This window comes from Eptesicus fuscus, chromosome 5 (genome assembly GCF_027574615.1).
Source record: "Eptesicus fuscus isolate TK198812 chromosome 5, DD_ASM_mEF_20220401, whole genome shotgun sequence".
NCBI classification, from domain to species: Eukaryota; Metazoa; Chordata; class Mammalia; order Chiroptera; family Vespertilionidae; genus Eptesicus; species Eptesicus fuscus.
In genome coordinates, this window is record NC_072477.1 from 1,714,572 (window position 1) to 1,739,538 (window position 24,967).

General features: G+C 60.6%; 1 protein-coding gene across 3 annotated transcripts in view; it reads right to left on the minus strand.

Moving 5' to 3' along the window:
- The window catches only part of TRAF3 (TNF receptor associated factor 3), an 88,456-nt gene that overhangs the window by 8,213 nt on the left and 55,276 nt on the right, over positions 1-24,967 (minus strand). For 2 of the 3 annotated variants that reach the window (XM_054715720.1, XM_054715719.1), the window contains exons 2-8: positions 20,251-20,509; positions 19,210-19,261; positions 15,944-16,048; positions 15,206-15,373; positions 9,410-9,490; positions 6,965-7,039; positions 5,177-5,269 (exon numbers count right to left, since the gene is read on the minus strand). In XM_054715720.1, the coding sequence (XP_054571695.1) occupies positions 5,177-5,269; positions 6,965-7,039; positions 9,410-9,490; positions 15,206-15,373; positions 15,944-16,048; positions 19,210-19,261; positions 20,251-20,495 (819 nt within the window). In that variant the 5' untranslated portion in view covers positions 20,496-20,509. Of the gene's footprint in view, positions 1-5,176; positions 5,270-6,964; positions 7,040-9,409; positions 9,491-15,205; positions 15,374-15,943; positions 16,049-19,209; positions 19,262-20,250; positions 20,513-24,967 lie in introns of all 3 variants that reach the window. The other variant, XM_054715721.1, reaches the window with a different exon arrangement.

The window sequence follows — 24,967 nt, forward strand, 5'->3', positions numbered from 1 at the left end:
CCCACCGAGCGTGACCTCACACCCACCGAGCGACCTCACACCCACCGAGTGTGACCTCACACCCACCGAGCGACCTCACACCCACCGAGCGACCTCACACCCACCGAGTGTGACCTCACACCCACCGAGCGACCTCACACCCACCGAGCGACCTCACACCCACTGAGTGTGACCTCACACCCACCGAGCGACCTCACACCCACCGAGTGTGACCTCACACCCACCGAGCGACCTCACATCCACCGAGCGACCTCACACCCACTGAGTGTGACCTCACACCCACCGAGCGACCTCACACCCACCGAGCGTGACCTCACACCCCCCGAGCGTGACCTCACACCCACCGAGCGTGACCTCACACCCACCGAGCGTGACCTCACACCCACCGAGCGACCTCACACCCACCGAGCGACCTCACACCCACCGAGTGTGACCTCACACCCACCGAGCGACCTCACACCCACCGAGTGTGACCTCACACCCACCGAGCGACCTCACACCCACCGAGCGACCTCACACCCACCGAGCGACCTCACACCCACTGAGTGTGACCTCACACCCACCGAGCGACCTCACACCCACCGAGCGACCTCACACCCACCGAGCGTGACCTCACACCCACCGAGCGACCTCACACCCACCGAGTGTGACCTCACACCCACCGAGCGACCTCACACCCACCGAGCGACCTCACACCCACCGAGTGTGACCTCACACCCACCGAGCGACCTCACACCCACCGAGCGACCTCACACCCACTGAGTGTGACCTCACACCCACCGAGCGACCTCACACCCACCGAGTGTGACCTCACACCCACCGAGCGACCTCACATCCACCGAGCGACCTCACACCCACTGAGTGTGACCTCACACCCACCGAGCGACCTCACACCCACCGAGTGTGACCTCACACCCACCGAGCGACCTCACATCCACCGAGCGACCTCACACCCACTGAGTGTGACCTCACACCCACCGAGCGACCTCACACCCACCGAGCGTGACCTCACACCCACCGAGCGACCTCACACCCACCGAGTGTGACCTCACACCCACCGAGCGACCTCACACCCACCGAGCGACCTCACACCCACCGAGTGTGACCTCACACCCACCGAGCGACCTCACACCCACCGAGCGACCTCACACCCACTGAGTGTGACCTCACACCCACCGAGCGACCTCACACCCACCGAGTGTGACCTCACACCCACCGAGCGACCTCACATCCACCGAGCGACCTCACACCCACTGAGTGTGACCTCACACCCACCGAGCGACCTCACACCCACCGAGTGTGACCTCACACCCACCGAGCGACCTCACATCCACCGAGCGACCTCACACCCACTGAGTGTGACCTCACACCCACCGAGCGACCTCACACCCACCGAGTGTGACCTCACACCCACCGAGCGACCTCACATCCACCGAGCGACCTCACACCCACTGAGTGTGACCTCACACCCACCGAGCGACCTCACATCCACCGAGCGACCTCACACCCACTGAGTGTGACCTCACACCCACCGAGCGACCTCACACCCACCGAGTGTGACCTCACACCCACCGAGCGACCTCACATCCACCGAGCGACCTCACACCCACTGAGTGTGACCTCACACCCACCGAGCGACCTCACACCCACCGAGCGTGACCTCACACCCACCGAGCGACCTCACACCCACCGAGTGTGACCTCACACCCACCGAGCGACCTCACACCCACCGAGCGACCTCACACCCACCGAGTGTGACCTCACACCCACCGAGCGACCTCACACCCACCGAGCGACCTCACACCCACTGAGTGTGACCTCACACCCACCGAGCGACCTCACACCCACCGAGTGTGACCTCACACCCACCGAGCGACCTCACATCCACCGAGCGACCTCACACCCACTGAGTGTGACCTCACACCCACCGAGCGACCTCACACCCACCGAGTGTGACCTCACACCCACCGAGCGACCTCACACCCACCGAGCGACCTCACACCCACTGAGTGTGACCTCACACCCACCGAGCGACCTCACACCCACCGAGTGTGACCTCACACCCACCGAGCGACCTCACACCCACCGAGCGACCTCACACCCACTGAGTGTGACCTCACACCCACCGAGCGACCTCACACCCACCGAGCGACCTCACACCCACCGAGCGACCTCACACCCACCGAGCGTGACCTCACACCCACCGAGGGCCATTCCCCGCACTTCGGAAAGCTCTCCCTCCCCAACCAGGAAGCCGGAGGGGGGGGGGGGGAAGGCACGTGTGCTCCCCCCTCCAGGCGGCCCAGCCACCTCGCCCTTCGGTCGCCCTTCCCGGGGAGACGATCCGCTCCAAGAGCCACCGCGCCGGCCCAAGCCCCGGTGAGGACCTCCCGGCTTCGTCACGCGGTTCCCACGCGGCACCGGCCCTTGAGAGACGCCACAACCCACGGCCGCCTCCGCCCGCTCCCTGCGCCCGAGGGTGGGGGTGCCCCGCCCCGAGGCGGGGAATGGCGGTGCGGACGGCCCAGGAGAGGAGCCGTCCGGCCGAGGCCGCCAGTGACCACGGGAGGCGGCCCTCCGTCCCCGCCCGCTGCTCGCGGCCTCATCGGACACGCGTGCTCCCCGCGGAGAACAGACTGGCCCTGTCCCCTGGCCTCGCTCAGGCCGTGGACTTCCCGGAACACGGCGCCGCCCACAGTGCCCCCCGCCCACCTGTGACCCCCCCCGCGCCCTCACGTGGCCCCGCGCCGCCCGCACTGCACGGGCCCGAGGGCAGCCCTGTCCCGCGGGCACAGCCCCAGACCCCCTTCGGACACAGACACGCGCCCCGCGAGGCCGGCGCCCGGTGAACCCCCGCCCACTCCCCGAACCACGGGCTTCTCCGCAGCAAACCCAGCCCTGCGGGGGGGGGGGGGCTCAGGTCTCCCCCTACCACGCCGCACCCTCACCTCCCGGCTGTGCTGCGGGGAAGCCTCTCCCCTGCGGGTTTCCTCCGAGCGCCCGCCCGCCCGCCTGCAGACCCCCTTCCGCCGCCCGCCCTCCCGGCAGGTCCCCGTGCCTGCGCCCGCCTGGGCTGGGAGCAGCTGCGGCCCCTGGGGCTTGAGCCTCTGAAATGGAAGGTGACGGTGCCTTCAAATCCCGACTTCACAGGACATTTTCTGTGGTTGGACCGCGAATGTGAGGTCCGGCCTCTCCGAACCGCCCCCATTCCATTCCCGCCGCAGGAGCGACCGGAGCTCCCCTGAGCCACCTGCGGGGGGAGCCCTGGAAGGAAGGACCGTTACCTCCGTGTCGGTCCAGCTCTGCTTGGGCCCAGTGCAGAGCAAGGACGTGTCTCCGCCGGGGAGGGCATGAAGGGGAGGGAGCATGGGGCTGGGCGGCCCCCGGGACGGACAGAGACGGACAGACCCCGGAGCGGCACCCGAGAGCCGCTGCCCCAGTCGCCTGCAGCCCCGCACCCAGGCGCCGGCAACACCAGTGCCGCTGTGGCTGCAAACCCGCCTGTGAGGAGGCCTTCCCGGTGGGGAGACCGCACGATGGGCGGGCCTCCAGGCGCCCCCGGGTCTCAGCCAGAGCCGCCGCGGAGCCTCCGTGCCGGTGGCGCTGGACAGCCACCACCCGGACCGGCAGACAGCTGCGTCACTCCTGCAGCTGGGTGAGCCAATGCATCCTAGTGAGCGAGAGTACCTTTCAGATAAGTGAGAATTGGAGAGACTAAAGCCCTGAAATCTGTGCCTGTAATTTTTTAAAAAATTCCTCGCCTAAAGGTGTTTTTCCATTGACTTTTTAGAGAATGGAAGAGACAAGGAAAGGCAGAGAGAAACATCGACATCCGCTGGTTGCCTCCTGCACGCACCCCGACCAGAGTCCGGGCAGGAGAGGCGTCTGCCACCGAGGTACATGCCCTTGACCGGAATCGCGCCCGAGCTGACACTATCCACTGAGCCAAACCGGCCAGGGCAAGACCGTAATTTTAAAAAAGGCGGAAGCAGAGTGGTCTCCAAGGACGTGTAGGAAAACCACTGAGAACAGAGCACAGACACCACGCGGACAGGACACCAGAGCTGTGCGTCTCCAGCTTGAGCATCTGTACTGAAACACGGCTTCATTTCAAGTACATGAATGTTTAAATTGCCTGGATTTCACTGAAAAGGCATTCAGATCCTCACAGACAAGGCTGACCCGGCTGCTCGGCCCACTCAGGGCCTCCGCTGTGCTCTCCATGCGAGTGTGCCTGGCGCCAGTTTTCACTTTGTAAGTAACCCGCAGCGAGAGATCCTAGGACAACTCCATCTACTCTCAGAGGTTCTCTCCTCGGAAAAAAGGCCTGCCGAGCAGCACGCCATGAACCAGCTCCCCAGGAAGGGGCTGCTAACAGCCCAGCCCACAACCAGTCCCTTGAAGGGCAGCAGGGCGAGTGAGTCCCTCTGGGGAGGGGGCCTGCTCGGTGCCCCAGCTCCCACAGTGCCGCTTGAGAAGTCAGTGGAGCACCTGTGACAGGGAGAGGCCTTCTGGGCCGGGGGCTGGCACCTGTTCTCTAAGGGCCAGAGGGTAGGATGTGAGCTGTGCGGCCCATGTTGTCCCAGCTGCTCCACTTGGCGGCAGCCATAGCCAACGTGCCCGGCGCCCAATTTGACTTCATTTACAGGAGAGGAAGGTCTGCATGTGTGGCAGTCCCTGTTCAGAGCAATCTATCCTAATAAAAAGATGCAAATTGACCATACCTTTGCGACACCCACCAGCCAATCAGGAGTGAGTATGCAAATTAACACAACAAAGATGGTGGGTTAATTTGCATACATGGGCGCTGAGCAGCCAGGGGTGGGGTGGGATGCAGGCGTCCCGCCCCACCCAAGTCGCTCCGGGCCTCTGGGCAGCATGGGAAGGCGGAAAGGCGGCTCCGGCAGCCAGGGGAAGGAAGGCCCATTCTTGCACGGATCTTCGTGCATCGGGCCTCTAGTGCTAAGATAACCACACGGGATTTTTAAAAAGCACGGCACATGTGCTCGCAATAAAAAAAAAAAGGAACAAATGCAAACACCTTCACTTATAAAAGACTGTGCGGAGAATTTACTTGACCATCTCTTGGTGCTGTTTCTTTCACCCTCAAACCGTTCATCACTATAAAAAGGTCTCTCCTGTAAAGAGAGGGCCAGCACAGCACGGGGTGTCCTACCTTCTTCTCCAGGGAGCTGCTCCACTCCTTCAGCAGGTTCACGTGCTGCACCGCGGAGCTGGCCTCGTGCGCCTTGATCTGCTGGTTCGTCCCCTGCAGAGCAAAGTGCAGGGCATTAGCCCTCGTCACAGGAGTGCACAAAGCCTGGAGACGGCCTGAACGGGAGGCAGCACTGAGCGGGAGGGGGGAGCCTGGCTCCTGGGATGTGACTGATTCCCGGGCGCACGGGAGGCGGCTCTGCAGTTGTACAGGGGTCTCAGGCTCACGGCTTCACTCCTAAGCTGCTCTCACCAGGTGCCTTCTCGGCTGTGTCATACTTACAACATCGAGAAACTGAATTTCAGACCTATCATTTTCCTTCCTTTAGAAACGTTTTCATTAAAATATAAACGGGTTTGGACAGCTTCGGTTACAGCTAGATACTGATACAGTAATCTGGTGAGCGTGTGATCAGACTAGGCTTCTGACTAATTCCCCAAAACATTAACTTGTCAGTGACATTCACTGTATCGGGAAATGGACTGCTCGCTGTTCTAAGGCTACTTAGGAAGTTACATGTAAACATAAAATAAACCGTCTACAGAGTACATAAGATGCAGACCATCTCAGTAACAAGCTCAGCAAGTAGTACTTCCATATTTAAGGAAATAATTGGCATGAAAATATAATTTGTTTTGATACTGGAAAATTAAGAAGCCACAGGAAGCATTTTAATGATCTCCAAAACATATACTCTGTACAGAGAATATTCCTATGTATATGTTGACATAAGTGTTGCTATATGTCAACATATACACACACAGACACAGAATGAAAGGTACTACACATGACATCACAGTGGCGAGGCTCCGTCCCCAGGAGACTGGGGCAGAGAGAAGCTACAGCCTCTTCATGCTCCAGGCTTCACTTCGACACCAATGTCTCGGTACTAACTTCATAACGATGTGTGGCTCATACATAAAGTTAAATAAAATACTTTAATAGTAATAGATATTGTCTTTTCATAATTTTAATATTAAGATACATACACATTTAAATAGAAACTCAGTTCAAATTCACTAGCAATCTCAGAGGTGTTAAAAAAATAATAGCCGGGCCAGTGTGGCTCAGTGGTTGAGCACCAACCTATGAACCAGGAGGTCATGTTCAATTCCAGGTCAGGGCACATGCCTGCGTTGCAGGTTTGATCCCCAGTGAGGGGCGTACAGGAGGCAGCTGATCAATGATTCTCTCTCATCATTGATATTTCTCTCTCCTTTGCCCTTCCTCTCTGAAATCAATAAAAATACATTAAAAAAATACATATATACACTTTAAAAAATAAAAAGTCAGAAACAGGTGTGTCATAGCACAGGTGTGGCAGTGACGGAGATGTCCTCTCCACGCTGCTGTCCCAGGAAGCGTGACTTATATGCAAAATGCATGTATGGATACACGTGTGGGACCCACACCACAGTGCACCGGTGCGCACGCTGCTCACACCAGCCGGCGGCATACTTACTCACATGCGCGGCTGCCAACATCGCCATACCCGTCTGGCTGCAAACCCCACCCGCCGTCAGGCCTGTGCGACCTACTCACTAGCTGGTTTCAGACGGGAACATCCTGACCTCCTCTTGGCACAGGTGTCTACCTTCTCTCTCAAAACCCCACCGTCACCCACGCAACAGGGCGCTTCGGTCCCACGCCAGGACTCCAAGCCGGAGTGGCACGTTAAAACGTCAATGTGACAGCGAGCTCCCGTGGCAGAACGTCAGCGACTGGGAAGGACAGACGTCGGATACTGACCTGAAAAACGCAGCCATAGCGCTTAAAACTACAGGTGCTGGGGGCATTGACACACTCTGACAAGTGGGCACTCAACTGCAACGGAAAGAGACGTGAGTTGTGGCACGAACGTTCGCATGAAAATGCTCAAACAGGTTAAAGGCACAGGAGCACCCCGGCTGCGCCGTCACGGACGGCGACTACAGCCGCAGGTGCGTCCCGTCACCGGCTCCTGACTCCTCGGCAGTGAGTTCACAGTACTGTCACGTGTGTACACAGATACACCAATATACGGAAATACGTTCACTGTGGCGTTGCTTAAACTCGAGTTTTCGTTAGGATTGTTCGAAACGTGACCTGCCGTCTGCAGTGCCAGAGATAAGAAAGGAAGAAACGTGAACTGAAATGCACATTGAAAGACTGTAAACGAAAATTGCATGAAACACAAAAAAGGAAAGCATCCGGGATGCAGCTGGGCCACACACCTCATCTACAGCACACGAGTACACTTCCCAAGCGAGCTCAGGACGGCCGCGGCTGCCCGTCCCTTCCCTGACTCGCCCTGCGCAGGGCACGCGCCGCCGTCTCCACAGGCCGCTGCGGCCGTGCTAACAGGTCTGAAGGTCACCTCTTGCTGGCGGGGATTAGAGGACCCGGGAGAGGATGGCGCACGAAGCTGCGGGTCGGCAACTCGTCCACACCAACCACCTACACCTGCGACGCCCCCTCAGGAAACTCCGGGGACAGACCTTTGGAGGAACCATCAGGACGTGTCTGTCGTGGGCCAGGGCCGCACCCCCAGCGCCCGTGGGGTGTCACTCTGGCAGGCCCCTCCCTACAGGTCAGCACTTGGGGAGAGAGGAAAGGGGCCCCAGGACTGCTCCCTGGCGCTGCTGCGACTGCTACGAGGAGGGCCAGCACCGAGGGGGTGGCCCGAGGGGCCCGACCGGCCATGGCAACCTTTGCAGGTCTCTGAGCGGGCCCACGCGGGCCAGGCGGGGCAGCCCAGCACATCCGAGGCTCCTCTGACCCCGGCCTGGAGTCAGGCCTGCACCCGAGGGAGCGCCTAGGCCAGTGGTCGGCAAACTCATCAGTCCACAGAGCCAAATACCAACAGGACAACGACTGAAATGTCTTTGGAGAGCCAAATTTTTTAAACTTAAACTTCTTCTAACGCCACTTCTTCAAAATAGACTCGCCCAGGCCGTGGTATTTTGTGGAAGAGCCACACTCAAGGGGTCAAAGAGCCGCATGTGGCTCTTGAGCTGCTGTTTGCCGACCACGGGCCTAGAAGGTCCATCACAGGGGCCGGCAGAGGCGCGGCTGGATCAGGGAGCAGTGCGTCCGATCGCCAGGGCGCCACCGTAAACTCAGGGCCACGCTTCTTCCTAAATTGGCCTTGTTACCGTCACTCTCAAAGCCTTCCAGAATGTGCAGGCACTTTGGAATGATCTATACGCCAATAACACCTTTCACCAGAAACTCAAGATAAATGCCGGTTTAAAGATTTTTTTGAAATAAAAGTAGCTCATAGGCAGAATGGAGGCAGCTTTCGTCCCTAATTCAGATAGCCCTGAGTGAGTAAAAACTTAGCGGAGTGTATGAAACCCTGAAATTATTCCAACAGCGCAGACTCTGCGCACGTTCACTTGAACAGAGCGGCTCCGGCTGTGGGAGTGATCAATGTTTCCCCGCTGCTCGGAGAGGCACGTTCAGGGCCAGGGACCGGCCACCGGCCAGACCCTGCCTTCGCCCGCAGTCAACCTGTGCAGGACGCCCCTTGAGTGAGAGCGGCTCTTGGGGTCCTGCCTGCACCCCGCGTCTCCCGCTCAGCGGGGACATGGGCGGATGCTCCCCACACTGCATCCAGTGGTAAAGGTCCAGGTGGCCAGAAAGGCTGAGGTCCGGGACTTCTCAGAGCAGAGCTCCCAGGACTAAGGGGACGCACGGAGCCCAGGTGAGCCCCGATGGCACCCCAAATGGCACCCCAGGGGCTCCAGGCCAGATCGGATGCAGAAACATGAAGAACCCTTGGTTTTCCGTCGGATGTAGCCGGGGAAGGTGCCTTCCCAGGGGCCCCCACGCCGCCGCCGCCGGTGCACTCGCTTCCCACGCCAGCCGCGCACAGCAAGCGTGGCCAAAGTGGTCGGCAGCACCTCTGAACGAATCCATCTTGTTGAGCTAACCCTACAGTAATTCCTGTTTACTGACTTGAAAACAGCTTCTTTTAAAAACGGTGTCTCCTCTGCTGCATTGCACGCAGTCCCGTTTTCCCTATTCTTCACACCACCTGGGCCTGCACTCACTCTGCGGCCTTTAATCGCTTGCTTCTGAACCCTCTGACTCCCAAGAGCAGCGGGAGGTTTCCCATTGTGATCTGCAAAACCCAGGGTCCCCTGAGCAGGGGAGCGGCGTCTACGGCTCCCTGTCCTCACAGACGCTGGGCCAGGCCAGCGGCGCCCTTACCTCGCTCCTCAGGAGGGTCTGGACCCTGCACTTGTGCGGGCAGGACACCACGACGCAGGGACAGTCAGTGTCTTCGTGTTTCTGCCGGAGAAAAGGAAGGTGTCGTCAGCTTTGAAACATACGGATCGCCCCGGCCCCCTCGCGGACCCACAGGAGGCGCTGGACGCCCGGGTAAGCCCTCACGCTGACTAAGTGCGGAAGATACGGCCCCGCAGCCGCCCGGCACCCCTCCCGAGCTACAGCCCTCGGGGAGCATGTGCGCTCTTAGCGGGTGCCTGGGCCCGCAGCGGCGAGGGCGGGCGAGGGCGGGCTGTCGGGGACGGGTTTGCCTGGCCTCTCAGTTTGGCGTCTGGAAATGAGGCTTCTCAAATGCCTGGAACAGCCAGACCTCCTGGGTCCTTCAATCACTGCCCTGAAATCTCTGAGATTGACAGGCGACAGCGCCATGAGAGCAGGCGGAGGGGAAGGGGGAACCGCTCAGCACGGCGCCCGGGAGGCCAGGCCCCGGGACACTCCGGCTCCTCCGGGTCCCAGCTTCCCTCCGGCCTCCCAGGCTGCTGAGCCGAGTGAGGGGAGCCTGGCCAGGCGCCCGGGTCTGACCGGGCAGGTGTGGGAGCAGAGGACAGGGCGGCCCATGTGGGGGAGTGAGCGGGGATGCTCCCCTCCCGAGGCCTGGAGCCAGGCCCCACACGGCGCTTTCTCGCGTGGTTTTGAGGCCTGTCTCTGTGGGCCTGCGGCCAGCGGTGACCCCGCTGCTGGGCCAGGTCCCGAGGTCCCGAGGTCCCGGGGGCGAGTCCACACTGCTCGGAGCTCACTGGAGGGCCCTCGACCGCAGGCCTCCCGAGGCACCGGCTTTGGCTTCCCATCCTGCCTGCCTGCCTGCAGCATCCTGCGTGCCCAGGGCCAGGTCTTCAGTGAGAAACCTGGACCAGTGCCGCCTCCCCCTCCGCCTCCCCTGGAAAGGCGGGGGTGGGGGGGCGCGGGGGGGGCGGGGGGGCCGCTGTGAGGGAGGAGTCAGGCCTGGGCCTCAGAGCTCACCAGGCAATGCTCCGCCTCCTCCCCAACCTGCCCATCCCATCCTCACACACAGGCCAGCCCAGGAGGACCGCTAGGGATGCAAACGGGGGTGGGGGAGGGGGGGTGGGGGGCTCGGGGGAGGCAGGAGGGGCGCCCTGAGGGAGCAGTGGGGTGGGGTGGGAGGGGGGGGGGCAGGAGGGGCGTCCTGAGGGGGAGGTGGGGAGGGAGCAGTGTGTGTGGGGGGAGGGGCGCCCTGAGGGAGCAGTGGGGAGGGAGCAGTGTTGGGGGGCTCGGGGGAGGCAGGAGGGGCGCCCTGAGGGAGCAGTGGGGAGGGAGCAGTGTGTGTGGGGGGAGGGGTGCCCTGAGGGAGCAGTGGGGTGGGGTGGGAGGGGGGGGGGCGGGGAAGGAGGGGCGTCCTGAGGGGGAGGTGGGGTGGGAGCAGTGTCCGGCCGAGGGCCAGGCAGTCAATGCCTCCGCATGCGCGTCTCTGCAGATCTGTGCGCGGTACCTGAGGACAGGTGTCAGGAAGCAGGCGGTGCTGGGTATCAACGGCAGAGGCTCTTTCCATGGGACTTGGACAGATATGGCCACCGGCCCCTCTAACCCTGCACACCCCGTACCGTTACCGCGTGGGCGAGCACCTGCCTTGTCAGTCCCATCGAACTTCCCAAACGCCACAGGGACAGCCGGATGGAGCGCCCGTCGGTGCTTCTCTAACAGACGTGGCCAAGCGGCTTTTCGTGTTGGTTGGTTATGTCCCCTGTGACTTGCCTTCCTGGCTTTCGAGCCCTCTCCCCACTCCTGCCCACCCGGAGCCTCATGGGTGGGCGCATTGGGAACAGGGTCCACGTGGATGTGAGGTTAAGGCGAGGCCTCACTGGACCAGGGAGGGTCCTCACACGAGGAGAGGACACGCGGCAGGAAGACGGCCACGTGAACGCGGGCCTGACCCCGGCAATGTGGCTGTGGGCTGCACTCAGGAGCGCCCCAGGCTGGGGGGGGGGGGTCTCCCCGGAGCCTCTGGAGGAAGCACGGCCTGCCCATGCTTGGTTTTGGATTTCTAGCTCCAGGACTGTTAGAGAATAAATTTCTGTTGTTTTAAAACACCCAACTCTGTGATCCCTTGTTACAGCAGCCGTAACACACCCACTAGAAAGCTGCTCATCGCCTGGTGGGCCTGGCTCAGTGGATGAGCGTCGACCTAGGAACCAGGAGGTCCCAGTTCGATTCCCGGTCAGGGCAATGCCCGGGTGGCAGGCTCAATCCCCAGTGTGGGCGGGCAGGAGGCAGCCAACAATGATTCTCTCTCATCGCTGATGTTCCTACTAGTATCTCTCCCTCTCCCTCTCCCTCTCCCTCTCCCTCTCTCTCTCTCTCTCTCTCCCTCTCCCTCCTCTCTGAGATCAACACAAAAATATCTAAAAAGCCCCTCATCTGTTGGTGCAAGAACTCAGCACGCGGATGGAATCAGCCTGTGAGAGTGAGTGGGGCCGAGACCGTGTGGCTCAGTGGATAGAGCGTCGGTCTGCGGACTGAGGGGTCCCGGGTTCGATTCCGGCCAAGGGCATGTGCCTTGGTTGCGGGCACAGCCCCGGTGGCGGGTGTGCAGGAGGCGGCTGGTCAATGTTTCTCTCTCATCGATGTTTCTAACTCTCTATCCCTCTCCCTTCCTCTCTGTAAATAATCAATAAAATATATTAAAAAAAAAAAAGAGTAAGTGGGACTTGGACCCGCACACAGGGCAGGGCCAGCCCTGGCCTCACCTGTCCGTGTGCTCCTGTCCCGTCTCACCGCCTCCCCCGCAGTCACCACCCAAACCTCTGACCCCTGCTTCTCTCTTTGCTCAGAAAGCTTCCTTACACACGTATCTGAGCCAGACAAGACACTGTTTTGTTTCGATTGCTTTTGAATTTTATCAAAACAGAATTCTACCCTAGGAGCCGTCTGTGACCCGGGCCGTGCCAGCTTCTCAGGCTAATCCGTGCACTGCATTCGGGGCAGGCCCTCACCTCGCACAGGTGTGTAATGTCACCGTCACACAAGTGTCCCTGAGGCCACCACGACCTGTGCCCTCCCAGCGGGTGGGCGTTGGGGCGGTTCCCTGGCTCCCACGGCGCCGGCTCTGCGCGGCCACGGGCCTGGCGGTGCACGCAGCCTCCCCTCCCGAGGAGAGGAGGGGTCACTCACTGAGGACAGGGATGTTCCGCCAGCTCGTTTTCCAACGTGGCTGTGCCCACGAACCCTCCCATGAAACGCACCTTCTCCGGTGAAATGAGATCTATGTAACTGACTTCTCACAAATGAACAAATGAATTTTACATTAGACCAAGTGTAAAATCATGCTATTTGCAGCCCCGCTGATGTAACATCGATACCGGCTCAAACACAGGAGAGAGATTCCCACGAGAAGTAACGGTCCGAGTGCCAGCGCTTCCCCAATCTGCGTGTTAGCGGCACAGGCGTGGGGCCTCACACACCAGGCCTGGGAGGATGAGGCTAAGTGAGCAAGACAGGGCGTCGGGCCACGCCAGCAGGGAACAGGTGTGCGAGGAAGTGAGTGCACCGGCCTGGCTCGGGTCGAGTTCCTGTGCACGAGTGGGGGCCGCGCGTTACAGGCCCTGGCAGATGGAAGCACATGCCTTAACATACTCTGGCACGTCTGCATCATTAAAACAGGTGATCACCAGAGCGCAGTGAGATTTCCAAGTCTTTCCTGGCACAACTCCGGCCCCAAACTTGCTAACTATCTTTCTGTGCCTCTCACCCGTCTGCCGCTGACAAATTTAAGAACCAGATCAAATCGAATGCCACCTGCGTACCGAGGCCCGCGCGGCCCCGCGGGCTACCGAGCCGGCCTCCTCGGGAGCCCTGTTCCCGCCACGGGCAGCGAGGGGAGGGGACAGACCACAGCGTGTGCGCACACCGCGTGCGCCGGAGCCACCGCTCGACCAGGTCCAACAGGCACTGAGACGCCGCGTGACTCCCTCGCTGTTTCTGAACGCCGGGCTCCTCACGCCGTCGCAGTGCAGAGTCAGTGCGTGATGGTTAGCTGACACACTCCACAATTCTTGGGCAAATGAAAATTAATTACTGGATGCTATTCTGCGAACAGCGGTAACTGGTTCTTGCCAGCAGCAAAGGGTGTGTCTGACAGCAACACGCCACCGCGGGCAGGGCAAGAGCCTGCTCACTCGGGGCGCCGTGTGCACCTGAGGGGTCACCGAGGGCGCTCGGCCATGACCCAGACCACCGCTCCTCTCCAAAGGGCGGGCCCAGCTCCTCCCACTTCCTCACACCTGGGAGCGTCTGCAGAATCGCAGGGGAGACTTCACAACGGGAGAAAGCCACAGGCATGAGGAAGTTACACAACGTCAGGCAAACGTGGAGATTATAAAGATTTTGTACCAAAAACAAAGACCTTTCCCGGATTCTGGTCAGTAAGTGCTTCAGAACACCCAGCAGGATGCGGCTGCGGCCCTGACCCCGGCGGGCCCTCTCCGGCCCCTCATCTGATGACCCGTCATCGCCCTGCCTCGCTCCGAAGTCAGCGCCCGCCCCTCCTGCCCTGCCCCTCACCGGGTCCCCCTCTCCTGACCCTGCAAGCACCATGTGCCCCGTCTGACGTGGGCTCTCCAGTCACACCCATCCCATGGCTGCAAGGACCAGCTGCTCATACCTTCTGGAGCCTGGACCACCCCGCTTTCCCCCTCGCCCCCCAAGCCTGTAATCCCCCACGGGCCCCGCTCCGGCTCATCCGGACGCTCTAGCTATAAACGCTGGGCGTCACCCTTAGCGCACTCTATACTTGAGCCATCAGCTCATCCCATTGGTTCTACCTTCAAAACTACCCCAGACCCCTCCCTCTCCCTCTCTACTTGTCCAGGCCAAGATGGTGCCCCCTCCCCCCCGTCCACTTGTCACCCTTGCTGGATGCACAGTGCAGGGAACGTCACCCCCAGCTCCCGGCGGCCCCCTGACCCTCGGCACCTCGCCTACGTTCAGTGCTGGGCGTGCGCTGGCCTCACAGCTCCTGAAGTCCACCTCCAAGCCAGCTCCAGCTCAGCTGGGTCCCCTCGCTGCTCCCTCTGCTCGGAGCTGTCCTGCTCGCCGCTGTGTCTGAGGGCAGCCGCAAGCCCCGGTTCCCTGATGCAGCTCACCGCTCTCCACGCCCCCTCGGACCACCCACCGCGTGTCCCCCAGGGACCCTCAGGTCCCAGGACAACGCCTGCACACAGCTGGTACTTAATAAACGTTCGTTCAAAAGTGGACCCACGCTGAGGGTGCCCACACCACTGGCTGTTTCCAAAGTCTGCCCTCACCCGCACACCCCTCTCTTCAATCTACAGACAAGGGGGCTGACTCGAACACGCGCAGGATACTGAACTGGGCCCAACACGCGAGGTCGGAGAACGACGTGAGCCCGCAGCTCCGCAGGACAGACGGCGGGCTTCCACAGCGCAGGGCGCCTGCCGCCCTCACGATGGTTACGCGGCGCAGGAAAGGAGGCGACCCGACACGATTCGGGGCCACTCCCTGGGACGCGCCCGAAAGTCGACCTCTTCTGAATGATTGGTCTTTGTTTTTTTGGCAACCCAAGTGACGGTCCACCCGGGCGGTGATGACGTAAATGAACATGAGTAAACGAATGGAGCTGGACTCTGAAATGAGGTCCGGTGAAGACTGCTATTTACGCCCGTCTTTCCTCTTTATTCCTGCTAGAATGGCCACTGAAACGCTATTCTGCGGGCAGATGCGGTAGGTGAAACGCGAATACTGCACCTGCAGCGTGATCATCGGGACTTGGCTTTTGCAGTGGCTGCACGTGGCCTCGCGGTATTTACAGGCCTTTTCCACGTGATCGCGCAGGTCTTTCCTCAAGACCCTTTCTTTGCAGTCAGCACGCTCACACGGGAGTTCTTCAAACTGGCAGTCGTTCCTCAAATGCACCTGGGAGACAGACAACCCCAAGTCTTAGTCAGCGGCAAATCCACGGGAAGAGCCCGAGTTCAGCCTCCAGCAGGCAGCTCCTCAGACACAGCTCCACCTGCTCAGACCAGCTCTCCGGGAGCGTGACCCAGGGTCGGGGGCGCGAGGCCCACGCCCATTCAGTGGCTCCTCGAACGATACTGCTCTGAAGAATTAAGTCAACTTCCCTTCCTGGATAAATAAATGGTTATCTGCTAAGGACTTTGTTTTATTCTAATTCAAATATCTTTTCAGGATAAAAATGATACTAGTAAAGAAACACAAGAAGTTATGTGGAATTTCATGGTGAAAAGAAGAGGTTTTAACGGATCTTCCAAAATTAAAATTCGATCCAGTTTCCTTTCTGTTCTAAATAGGGTGGTGAGTTTATACCCAGTGGAGGATTCTGCTAATGGTGTCACGAAAGGGACATTTCATGCCCACGTGGCGTGTCTGCCCTCGCGTGGGGCTGGGTCTTAGAAGATGAATGCCTAGGTGCGCACACTGACCAGGACGCTGTCCCACGGGCCCCAGTGCGACCTGGGTACTGACCAGCAGCTGTCCCAGGGCTAGCTGCTCGGCACAGCCGCGGCCGTCGTTCCGGCAGTGGATCTGGAGGGCCAGGATCTCCCGCTTGCAGCAGTTATCCTTGAACACCTGCAAGGAGGACAGCGGGGAGAGGAGGGTCAGCCGCCACATCGCCACCAGCTGCTGCTTTGGGCAACGCTAACCACTTTGTGACGTCATGGAAGCTTCCCTGAGGGGCCGCAGAGCACGAAGGACCACCTTCCCTTCCCATGTCTACAAGCAGAAGGGAGACGCTGCCCCCACTAAGACACAACTTAATTATTTTATTTTTTAAAACATTTTTATGATTTCAGAGAGGAAGGGAGAGGGAAGGAGAGACAGAAACATCAGCGATGAGAGAGAATCATGGATCGGCTGCCTCCTGCACGCCCCACACTGGGGATCTAGCCCCCAACCGGGGCCTGTGCCCTGACCGGGAATCGAACCGTGACCTCCTGGTTCATAAGTCGACGCTCAGCCACGGAGCCAGGCTGGCCGGGCAGAGACACGTTTAAATAGCACGACCTTAACTACTGCCTTTACTGGAGAAGCCCAAAGGGGCCGAGTCACACTGAACACAGAGGACGCTGTTCCCTCTGACAGTCTCAGGCGGGCACACCCGGACCGGGTTCACGGAGGACTCTGGACACTCCGGAGCCGGCGCCGTGAAGGTGGCCTCGCGAGCTCACCTCCGCTCAAGGCTCCAGGGCAGAACCTGGGGGAACCTGATGTCTTGGTGGATGGCTCACCACAGACACTACCGCGAAAGACACATCTCACAGACGGTTTGTAAGCCATTTATTTTGGTTCCTTCTCCAAAGGTTAAGTCACTGACGACTCATTATTTAGCAAAAAGGAGGCATTAGCCTGCTATTAAAAAATGCTTTTAAATATATATTGCAAAGTTGGTCCAATAACGAACACGTCTCCCTTCCGAAAGGAAAACCTCCTTCCTTTAATTCTGTTTCCCTTTAGAAAACACGTGTGCTCACTCCTCCTGACAACACGGCTACCGGCCCACAGGCTAACGCGGTCACAGGGGAACCGGACAGGGTGCCTTTCTCAACCCCAGAGCAGAGAGGCAGAACTGACAGCTGTTAAGAGTTAAAAATAAACTAATTTGGAGTCAGATCTAATTCTTTATAAACAGAACTTTTTTTAAAAAGGTCATAATTTAAGATTCGAAAGTCAAACAGGTGTTTTTAACCGGTAAGAAATACGCTTCCTTTTTGTGTCAAAGTTTCTGGAGTCGTTGGAGTTGACCGTTACAGATTGGAGACATAAGAACACGAGAAGTACAGCGCTTCAGAGCTAAAGCGCTCAGACTGCTGCTGCAACTGTGCTTACGGCTGAGGGCGCGAGGGCCGCAGTGCCCGCCACCGGCGCCTGACCTTGGTCTCCCAGGGCCCTTCCCCACGAGGACCCGCGGCGTGACTCATCTCATTTATGCTTCTTCAACAAAACTAGCATTTTCCCTCCAGCTATCAACGCCATTGAAAAATAGGAACTGCCCTGGCTGGCTGCTCAGTGGTTAGAGCATCGGCCCATGGACTAAAGGATCTCGGGTTCAATTCCAGGTCAAGGGCACGTACCTGGGTTGCAGGTTCCATCCCCAGCCCCATCAGGGCACGTGCAGGAGGCAACCAATTGATGTGTCTCACATCCATGTTTCTCTCTCCCTCCCTCCCTCAGTGGAAAAAAAAAAATCCTCAGGTGACGATTGAAAAAAAAGGAATAATACTGAATAATGAAATGAGACACGAAGAGGCCCTCTCAGTCTGTTGTTTCGACTTCTTCCGGCTACGTCGGTTAGAGGCGTGTGAACAAGGTTAGCTATCATGTTACGGTAAGGAGTAGAACCAGGTGACTTGTTTTTCTTAGAAACGATCCCTTCCCTGTTACCAACCGAAGTCTTTAGAAGCAGGTAAATGCTTAGAAAGAAAAGGTGGGAGAATCAAGATGGTGGTGTAGGTAAACACCAGACTTACACTTCCCACAACCACATCAAAATTACAACTAAAATACGGAACAACCATCATTCAGAACTGCCTGAAAGCTGGCTGAACGAAGTCCTACAACTAGAGAAGTAAAGAAGAAATAACCAAAACGTCAAGGGTTAAAGACAAAGAGAGAATCTTACAAGCAGGAAGAGAAAAGCAGTTAGTTACCTACAAAGGAGAACCATACGACTGTCAGCTGATTTCTCAACAGAAACTTTGCAGGCCAGATGGGAGTGGCAAGAAATATTCTAAGTGATGAATAGCAGGAACCTACAACCAAGATTACTCTACCCAGCAAAGCTATCATTCAGAATTGAAGGTCAGATAAAGAGCTTCACAGATAAGAAAAAGCTAAAGGAGTTCATCACCACCAAACCAGAATTATATGAAATGCTAAAAGGTATTCTTTAAGAAGAGGAGGAGGAGGAGGAGGAGGAGGAGGAGGAGGAGGAGAAGGAGGAGGAAGAAGAAGGAGAAGAAGAAGGAGAAAAGATGAAAAATATGAACAATAAAATGGCAATACATACATATCTATCAACAATTATATCTAAAAATCAAAATAAGCGAACAAGGAATCTAATGAACAGAATAAACTGGTGAATAAAATAGAAGCAGAGGCATGGAAACATGGAACAGACTGACGAATCTCAGAGGGAAGGTAGGGGGGTGGACTAACCAAAGATCTTATATGCATTACCCGTGGACACAGACAACAGGGTGGTGAAGGGTGGGGCGAGGGGGCCTTGGGGGGGAGGGGACATCTGCAATACTCTCAACAATAAAGACAAAAAAGGAAGAAAAGGTAGATGGACACTTGGCTAATTCCATCTCTAACTGCCGCGCGGTCCCCAGCCCCCTGCCCTGCCCAGCGGGGCACCTGCAGCGCCCGCAGACCCCGCACCTTGGCTGCGGACAGAGGCCAGCAGCCCCGGAGCGAGCACTGCGCTGCAATGCAGTGGCCTGCATTTAAGAAACGGTTAGGTCCATTAGTCAAAACCTCGGAACCAGGGTTTGATGGACGTTTTAAGTACTTCAATGGGCCACTTCAAACGACAAGTGCGCCTGGCGAGTGCGGCAGCACAGGGCGGGGCTCCCCACTTTCCCGCCTCCTCGCTCCCCCGTGTGAGCAGGCGCCTCCTGGCTGCGGGCAGGGCTGCCCTGCGTGTCCCGCGCCCACGACAGAGCGGGACCGAGCACCGCAAACCACCCAGCGCCCAGCACAGGACAAAAAGGGACAAAACCCCGCGCTACCTTGTCTTTAGCGATGCTCTCCTGACACGCGGTGCACTTCGGGTTGGCGGAGCTGAGGGGAGAGACAAACGCGTCAGAGCGGCGTCCGCCTCCGGCCGCGGTCCTGCCCTCGAGGGTCGCAGCCTCGCGGCCACCGCGCTGGGGGCCGGGCTGGCTGGAGGCGGTGGCACCGCAGGGAAGGGGCAGACTGCAGGGTAACTTCATCAGGAAGTTAGCAGAACAGGAGGTCAGTCCCATCTGGAAAGCCCCTTTCAGTTAAAAGTGAAATTTTATTTCAGAAACCAAAACCAGCCATGTGTGGGCTCCTCCGTGGGAGTGCCCGGCCTCAGGAGCCACACTCCCTCCACGCGCTCGTCCCCCGGGAGCCTTCACAGCGCGCAGGAGTCACGCCGCCCACAGGCGGTCCGGCCGGGCCCTGGCCGGGCCCCAGGAGGGAGCCGCTGCTGCGCTCGGGCTGAGTCAGGAAGAAGAGGGCACCTTCCCAGGCCGGTGCCCTGCCGCGGGCAGAGTGCCCACCCTGAGCCCAGGAGACACCGGTGGAGAAGACACTCGCTCGCCCACGTCATTTCCACGGGGACCCTGGACTCTGCCGTGGCAGAGGGACTCGGCTGACCGGGGCTCCCAGGTCAGTGCTCACACCCACTCTGTCACGCACGCCCTGGGTGCCTCCCTGGGCAGGGGCATGCCCAGGCCTCCCCGCTGGCCTGTTCTCCTCTCCCGCACAGAGCACGCGCCACAAGGCCTCCGTCACTGGCTGATGGTGTCTCCTCCACGGAGCTGTGAGCTCCTCCAGCAAACTCAACTACACAGCTGGGGACACCCCGGACCGGGACGCCAGGGCCATTGAGAAGGTGGCGGAGAGACTGTACAGGTGCCTCGGGGAGGAGACAGAGTCTGCGGGATGGGCTGGCGGCCCAGGCCTCAGTCCCTGAGCCCCTGCACGCAGGTGCGCTCCCCCCCGGCTCCCCACGTGGCCGGGTCCCCCAGAGCCTGCTTTACGGAGCAGCCGGAGACGGAGGCGCCCGCGGTGCCGGCACCTACCCCAGCACGATGGCCATGCAGCTGTCGCAGAAGCGGTGCCCACACTCGGTCTGCTTGGGGTTGCACAGCACCAGCTGGCACTTCTCGCACTTGTACTTGTCCTCCACGGTCTTCACGAACTTCTCCTTGTACCCTCCTTGCTCGGGGACGAGCACTGGGGCGCCCGCGCCGCGGTCCGGGTGCAGCTTAAGCGACGGGTTGGTCTGCAGCGGGCCGGAAGGGTCCATCTTCTTACTCGGCTCCATGGCGAGAGAGCGCTCTGCTGGGAACACAACAAACCAGTCACGTGCCGCCACGTCCGGCAAGGAGACGGCGGACGGCGCCTGGCGGCCCGAGCGAGGCCGGGCGCGGTGGGATGAGAGGGCGCGCCCTGCCCGCTGCGCCACTGCTCAGAGCCCCGACGGCACGGGCTGTGTCTTGAGGGTCTTTAAACCAGAGAACCCCTAGCTGGGCCGCCAGCTCCCACCCGAGGCCCCGTCCCGACGCTCCGGCTGAGCTACTTCCCTTTAGCCGCACGCGGAGGCCGCTGCTGGCCGCCCGGTGGCCGAGGCTGCGGTGCCGGCAGCAAGCCCGGCACCTGTGCGCCTGCCTGCGGGCTCCTGCTGAAGGGCTCGCGGTGCCACCCCCCGAGAGTGCGCCCCAGGGGGCAGCCTGCAGCACAGGCCTGGCCTCGCCTCCTGCCGGCCCTGTCACTTCACCAACCCTGCAGCTGCGGGTCCCCTCTCTGCCCACAGAGCTGCCGGGGGTCCCTACTCTGAGCCCGCAGAGCCACCGGGTCCCCACTCTGTGCCCGCAGAGCCACCGGGTCCCCACTCTGTGCCCGCAGCGCCCTGGGAGAGCCCACTGTGGACTCGCAGGCTCTTCCACGCCGGGACATGGCGGAGGGGGCACGCGGCTGGACGGGTCTCCTGTGCCCACGCGCAGGCTCTCCTACCGCAGTGACCTGTGAGCAGGGGCTGGCCCACCTCAAGCTGCCATCACGGGACACGTACGCACCTTCCCAGACACGAGCCACGGGTGCCAGCCTGGCCGCGCCGCCTGCGAGGACGTGGCTTCCACGCTCACTGGACTCTGGAGCCGCACCAGGCTGCTGCTCCGCCCGTCCGTCCCCTGCTGCTGCTACCCTTCCCCTGCTCTGAGGCCCGGGGGCCTGCCCCACCCGCCCTCCTCCAGCCAGCGCTGGGGGCCACGCGCTGGGCCCTGCTGGACCTGGAGGTGTGCTCAGCCGGGGCTCGAGCGGGGCCGGCACAACCCCTCTCCCGGCCTCGGCCTCTTTCTGAGGCTGGAGGAATGGACGTGTCCCACTCGGGATGGGGGAGCGCGAGCCAGCGAGCTGCGGTCGCCGGGGGCACGGGCGGGCTCCGCCACACGGGTCAGTTCTTGTGAAACAGCCCTGCTGGGCAGTGCGAGCCCCTGCACGTCGGCCTGCGACGCCGAAGACGTTTGAAAGTGACCTCAAAGGCCAGCACGCCGGTCGCGGCCACAGACCCGTTCACTGCGGCGCCGATGGGACGGCGCCCGCTCACGTGCCCTCAGCGGACAGGTGCCCCGGAGCCCACCTGCCTGGGCCCTCTCCAGGCCGGGCACCTGCGTCTGCAGACGCTCCAGGTGCCCCCCCTTCCTGGGGTGCGCCCCCACCTTCCCAAGGAGCCCAGCCTGGCCGACCCCGCTCGCCGGACCCCGCTGCCCCGCCCCCACTTTCCCGTGGCACTCCCCCGTCCAGGCCCGCAGGCGCAGCGTTCCTCGTCTCCCGACAACTCGGGGACTCGGGTTTGACCCGTCTGGCTGCCTGACAAGCCCCAGGTCCCGAGGACAGAGCCTGCCGGGCAGCAGGCCCTGCATACACACGACACGGACCGAGCTGAGGGCTGAGCCACGCCACCCTCGGCCGATCTCAGAGCTTCTCGCGCCGAGGGCCTCGCTCGGCCGGAGCCATCCCCTCGCGGCAGCGTGTCCTGCGGGCTTGGCGAGCTTGCGCTCAGTGCCGTGTTCAGCGAGCTGGCTGCTCCCGCGGAGGCCGGCTCCGGTTCCTGGTGAGACAAGGCGCTCACCAGCTAACGACAATGACCACGGCCACGTCCCTCAACACGCCAGGCTCCGCGCACATCAGCGGAGGGCAGTTAGGAGGCCGTTCACCGCTCCCCGAGGCAGAGCAGTGCAGGAGGCACCTGTCCCAGGCGAGGACAGCCTGCAGGAGGGTGGGGCAGGCCTCTCCGCCGGTCGCTAGGCCTCTCGCGGCCCCTCCCAGCGGCCCCTCCGCCTGCCCCACGTGCTGCCCACTCCTGGGCTCCGCCTGCGAGGGCTTGGGCAGCAGGAACAAGCAACACCAGCCTCCCCGACCCACTGTCCCCAGGGAGGAAGGGCCACAAGGAAGCTGTCCACACGGGACGTCCAGAACAGGCGGCGCAGAGACGGGCAGGGCCTGGGGGCCGGGGAGGGGGGGCGCCTCCTGCTGGGCACGGCTTCCAGTGGGGAGACAGAGTCTGCAGCCGGACGGTGGGGTCGCACAGCTGTGGTGTTACATAGAGCGGGCGGCTCCTTTGTGGTGTTACATAGAGCCTCACCCCCTTCAGAGGCCAAGACTTACCGGTCTGGAGAGACCGAGCACGCACGTTGAAACCTAAGGCTGAACGGAAACTGCACGTGCCGACACGTGAGGGTCTGCGGTGCCCTGACACCAGCCCCGGCTCTGCGAGGGGTGCAGGGTCAGCGCAGCTCCTCCCCGAGGCAGGCCCGTGGGAGCAGCAGGCCTGGCCCAGTCCCCAGTGGCCGGGCCGCCGAGATGCGCTGTTGGAGCCTCTGCTGACCTCAGCACCCACACGCTGGTCCTGCGGCTCCGGGGCCGGGAAGCCTGACTAGGACCGGCTGTTCCCTCTCGATGGCTCACAGCCTTCCACAAGTGCCCCTCTGGCCTCGGGCGGAGGGAGGTGTGCTCCGTGGTTAGAGCGTCAGCCCGCGCATCAAAGGGTCTCGGGTTTGATACCTGGTCAAGGGCATGGACCTGGGTTGCAGGGTTACTTTCCGCCCCTGATTGGGGTGCATTTGGGAGCTGCTCTCACATCAGTGTCTCTCTCTCTCCCTCCGACCCTCCCTCTCTCCCACTCTCTCTGTGAAAAGCAATGGAAAAAAATTGCCTCAGGTGAGGATTCAAAACAAAACAAAACAAAAAAGCGGAAAACCCCCACAAATGCCCCTTCTCACAATTAGGCAAGACAAAGAAATAAAAGGCATTCAGGCTGGAAAGGAAGACGTAAAACTTTCTATTTTCAGAGCACATAATACAGAACATACTAAGGAATAAACCCAAACTAGCTGAACCAACAGCAAAGCTGCAGGTACGAGATCAGTACGTGAAAGTCAACTGATCTGCACACGCTGGCCATGAGCACCCCACACCTGGAACCCGGAAAACAGCCCATTTAAAGCAGCGTCCGGAGAAGGAAGCACCTGGGATAAACATACCGAGGGGGGGCGGGGCTCACGGACGCCAGGACGGCGCTCCTGGCCGGGAAGACCCATCCACCGAGTCGCTCATCCCTACGAAAAGCCTCGGCTGTTGTGCAGAAATTAGTAAGCGGAACCTAAAACTCACGTAGAAACACAAGGAACCCAGAACGGACAAAACAGCCCCGAACGCGTACAAAGCTGGAGGCCTCACCCCTCCTGGCTTCCGAACGCACTGCAGCTCCGCCGGGGGGGCGGGCGCTGGCCTGAGGACAGACACCCACCAGTGAACCGGGACTGAGTCCGGAGATGAACCCTGCATCCGCGGCCACACGGTCCCGGACAGGGCCCCCGGCCACGCCCGGGAGGGCGGAGTGCACGCGGGGCTGTCAGCACCTCCGCTGCCCAGAGCAAAGGCTCCATGCCGGGCGTCCTCACCGCGGCTCCGTGCGGCGGGGCTGGGTCACCACACAGGTCCCTGCCCCCCATCCCAGGCCAGCACCCGGGCAGAGCTCGCGGACAGGAGCACGCCCGGGCGAACAGGAGGCGGGTCTAAGACCTCCCTCCTGGTACCCTCGCGTGCCTTTCAGAAAAATGTACTAGCTGACACATACGAAGGGCCATGTGCACTACACACGAACCAACCGTGAACCGCAGAGCACCCCGCCCCGCCACAGCCCCCGCCCCGTGTGCGCCTGCCTGCCACCGCCTCCCCGTCTCCCGTGGGCACAGACTCATGCCTGTTCACCGCGTGGAATGCTCCATGACGCACTCCCGCCTCCCATCGCACTGTCCCCGGCGTTGCTCTCATGAACGGTCTGAACATCCGGCACATCTGTGCTGGGCCCGCACCGTGTCCCCAGGACACAGTCTCAAGATCGGGGTCAGGGCCCCGCCAGCAGCTGTGGGTCCAGCCCAGCGGCGGCCGGTTTCTGTCAGGCCTGCAGCTAAGACTCCTCTCTAGGTTTAAGGGGAGCAACAGACACACAAACGAAACAGGGCGCCCGGCGACAAGACCTGATGTGGCCCACAAAGCCCCGACTCCATCCCGCCCCTCACAGCGCGCAGCGGCCAACCCCGGCCCAGGCCTCGGCGCCCGGAGCGCGGGGAGCTGCAGGCGTGCACGGCCGATCGACCAGCCGGGCTACCGACGCGCATGGTCAGAAACCTTCATTTCTCGCCGAAACCAGTTTGGCTCAGTGGATAGAGCGTCGGCCTTTGGACTCAAGGGTCCCAGGTTCGATTCCGGTCAAGGGCATGTACCTTGGTTGCA